A 3,983-nucleotide genomic window follows, 5' to 3' on the forward strand; every position below is an offset into this window, starting at 1 on the left:
CATAGAGCCGTAGTTCACTGACAAGCTACACAAAATCGCTTTCAAAATCGCAGGCGATTCATTGCCGTGAACTCTGTGTAGTAAATGCCGCTCCATCTGAAAGCACGTGCTGGAGATTTACTACTTATCACCAGAAGCGGCTTTACTGATGAGATGAAAGCATGAAAGCCCTAGCTATAGATGTTTAGTTAGAAGTACTTCATTGAAATTCAGGCATTTCTTTTAGATGTAAGAATGCATATATGGATACCATATCTACTGTATTTTTGCAGACATCAACGAGTGTGAGGTGATGCCTAACCTGTGTAAGAACGGCCAGTGCATCAACAGCGTCGGCTCCTTCCGCTGCCATTGCAACGTGGGTTACACCGATGGCTTCACTGGCACTTCCTGTGTCGGTACGTTCTCCTCGCTCACCGTAACCCTTATTTAAGACAAAGTGTGATACGGTTCTAAAAGCCTGTTTTGATGCAATACTTGATGCTTTTCAATTAGATATGGACGAGTGCTCTCAGTCGCCCAAACCGTGTAACTTCCTGTGCAAAAACACCGAAGGCAGTTACCTGTGCTCGTGTCCCAGAGGATACATCCTACAGCCTGATGGGAAGACCTGCAAAGGTTAGCTCATAATTAATGTGTACATTTTTCCTTGCTGCGATTAAAATCTGGTCGTAGCAATAATTCGCCCCAATGATCAAACCAATGTGTGCTGACATGAAAAACTGCTTATTTCATCCCAGATTTGGACGAGTGCTCAACCAAGCAACACAACTGTCAGTTCCTGTGCGTCAACACGATCGGTGGCTTCACCTGTAAATGCCCCTCAGGCTTCACACAGCACCAGACGGCATGCATAGGTGAGTGATATGAACTCAAACCGCCCGCTAACATGCCTAGCCCAGAGTCTAAATAATTGAGCGGGTCATTTGGAGCTAAAATTGCCTCCATGCTTCATCTCGTAGACAACAACGAATGCAGCAATCAGCCAAACCTATGCGGCTCCCGCGCCTCCTGCCTCAACACCCCCGGCAGCTTCAACTGCGAGTGTCAGAAGGGCTTCTCTCTGGATGGCACGGGAATCAACTGTGATGGTAGGTTTCCCATTATGAGCCCATTTGAAATATTTTGCAGATATCGCTTGTTAATATGTATATATAATATATATGTTATATGCTTTTGTTGAAACCATCTGTTCACATTAGTTCATAATCGTGTTTAACAGCAGAATTCGTGGTGGAAAAACTACATTACCCATGATGCTTTACAGAAAATTCCGCCAATCAGAGTTGTGGTGATCAAATCCTGCCTACAGAGGTCTTTAGCCCCACGCACTCCCACAAAGCACCGCAAATGACGTAATCAAGCCGCTCTCAAAATACTTAAATTAGTGCTGTCAAAACGCGTTAACGCAGGCGATTAATTTTTTCCCATTTAGCGCGTTAAAAATATTTAATGCAATTAAGGCAGGGGCGGATCTAGGGTTGGCCACCCCACTCACAACCACTGCTTCTGTCTCTTTTTTCTGGAAAACAATTGCATTTATTTAGACACAGAACCTCTTTACGACCATATCAAACGGGAGACTTTTCAAATGCACACTCCAACTTTAATTTCAGAAAAAATTTGCGATTAGTGAAAAAAATGTCATCGATTGACAGCACTAACTTAAATACAGATTTTACTTTCTTTTTTAAGTTCCGAGTATACTTCTTTTTACGCGTTCTGCTCCGTCTCGCACACAGCCGTGTCAACGTGGCTTTCAAAGCATATTCAACGCATCGCAGTACCACCTCGTGGACTTGTTCTGTCTCAACATTCACCTCACGCCTGCGCTGTTGTACGCGGATGTCCGCGGACACTTCTGATTACGAAAATTGCATCACACGGACAGTGCACGGACCGTCACGGATCATGAATGCCCGAAGTATACTTTGGGCTTCAGATTGTCATTTGCAATGCTTCATGGAATTGTTCGGTTTGGTTCATGGCTTATAATGCTTTAACGAAGCATTTTTCAAAATCCCAATGGGAAAATTGATTGAAAAAAATTATAATTATGGAACCAACACCGCTAAGAAGGTGGGCGGGCACAAACGCAATCTATGCCACCATATATTAGAATCACATGCTAACCAAATTTTGGTTTCTGACAGACGTCGATGAATGTGGCGGAAACCACCGGTGCCAACACGGTTGCCAGAACATGTTGGGAGGATATCGTTGCGGATGTCCGCAGGGTTACGTTCAGCACTACCAGTGGAACCAGTGTGTGGGTAAGTATTTCTACGCAGATGAAAAGCGATTTTCAGTTGCGCAGTTGTCCTAATTTCTGTGTCTTCCTTCCACCCAGACGAGAACGAATGTGCCGGGAACCAAGTCTGTGGGTCTGCATCTTGCTATAACACTCTGGGCAGCTATAAGTGCACGTGCCCGTCAGGTTTCGACTTTGAGTCCTCTGCTGGCGGATGCCAGGATGTTAATGAATGCAACCTGAACAATAACCCCTGCAGCTATGGCTGCTCCAACACAGATGGCGGATACTTGTGTGGCTGTCCCGGAGGCTTCTACCGAGCAGGACAAGGGTGAGTATTTAGGCTAGCCTGCTCATATTTGTTTATGCCACAAGTGTGCATTCCTGCTCCTGGAGGACAACTTTCTTTCAGAGTTCAGCTCCAGCTTTCTCCAACGCACCCACCTTGATGCTTCTAGTAATCCTGAAGACCTTTACTAGCTAGTTCAAGGGGTAAAATCTAGGAAGGTGGCCCTTCAGGAGCAGTACTGGATACCCAAATAGTTTGAACATACTGTACACTATATAGTAGGGAGGTCAACTCTGGTCTTGGAAGGCCACTGTCCTGCAGGGTTTAGCTCCATCCCTAAACAAACACATCTGAAAAATCCAACATCCAAGCGTACTTGAGCATTCAAAATCATTGGCAAGACTTTCTGTAAGATGTCAGAACATGACCACAGGATTTGCTTCCAGTCAGACAAAACAACATCAATAGCTGCTTTTCCACTGTCGGGCCAGTGCGATACATTGATCATAATTAGAGGTCGACCGATGCCGATATTTAGAAATCAGGGCAGCCGATGGCCGATGTATGATGCCAGTTTTTTTGCCCGATATGTTTGAGTTTGAGTAAATGATTATTGCATGGTACAAAATAGTAGTAGTAGTAGTAGTAGTAGTAATAGTAGTAGCCTAATTCATAGTAATAATAGATGGCTCAAAATTTGAGCACCTTCTCAAAACAGTTCTGAAGCATGCTTTTTGTTTATGTTTGCTGACAGACACCAGTGTTTCCCACACTTGCAAATGAAAATTCATTCTCTGCCAGCAGGAGGCGCTGTTGGAGCAGGAGATATAGCAGATTCCCTGGTAACGGATGCAATCTAATAAGTGCTGCGCTCACAAAAGCTACTTTTTTCAGGCATTACAGGAAAGACGAAATGAAAATTACATCGAAGCTTTTCTGAAGACGGTCGGTTCTTTTCAAATAAACATTCATATAAAAACACACGCGCTGCATTTTAATTTTGAAACGTGCAGTTCTCAGTTTATTCAACGAAGTATAAGCCTTTTGGAGAATCTATTTGTGGCGGTCAGTTTTGATATTGTGATGAGCCGCCACAAATAACTCAATGTATGGGAAACACTGGACACTGCTATAAGTCAAATGGCCATAATCTAAGTGATAACACAAATAAAAGAGTTCACGCATATTAGACAGCCTGCTGCTTATAACTGCTTAAGAGTACGCTGGCCACGAGCTATGACATTGTGGAGGCTATTGTCGGACCCACAGACACATTTCATGAGGAAAGTTAACGTGCACGTTATAATCAGCCCAGAAGTATAGTATAATCAGCCCAGAAGAAACAGAATTGCACGTGTTTCTACTTTCACATGCAAATGACTTGTTGCACTTATGAATATGATAAGCATGGTCGGCATCAATTCTAGTAGGGTAAAACGTAAT

General features: G+C 43.7%; 1 protein-coding gene across 2 annotated transcripts in view; it reads left to right on the top strand.

Moving 5' to 3' along the window:
- The first annotated feature begins 276 nt into the window (after positions 1-276).
- Positions 277-3,983, top strand: part of LOC107660205 (fibrillin-2-like) — an 11,726-nt gene continuing 8,019 nt past the window's right edge. For both annotated transcript variants that reach the window (XR_001630977.1, XM_016449461.1), the window contains exons 1-6: positions 277-398; positions 496-618; positions 741-857; positions 963-1,091; positions 2,154-2,273; positions 2,351-2,582. Coding sequence is in view for 1 of the 2 variants with exons in the window: in XM_016449461.1 (XP_016304947.1) it covers positions 293-398; positions 496-618; positions 741-857; positions 963-1,091; positions 2,154-2,273; positions 2,351-2,582 (827 nt within the window). In the remaining variant the exon portion in view is untranslated. The remainder of the gene's footprint in view (positions 399-495; positions 619-740; positions 858-962; positions 1,092-2,153; positions 2,274-2,350; positions 2,583-3,983) is intronic.

This window comes from Sinocyclocheilus anshuiensis, unplaced genomic scaffold (assembly GCF_001515605.1).
Source record: "Sinocyclocheilus anshuiensis isolate Anshui unplaced genomic scaffold, SAMN03320099.WGS_v1.1 scaffold1413, whole genome shotgun sequence".
Classification (NCBI taxonomy): domain Eukaryota; kingdom Metazoa; phylum Chordata; class Actinopteri; order Cypriniformes; family Cyprinidae; genus Sinocyclocheilus; species Sinocyclocheilus anshuiensis.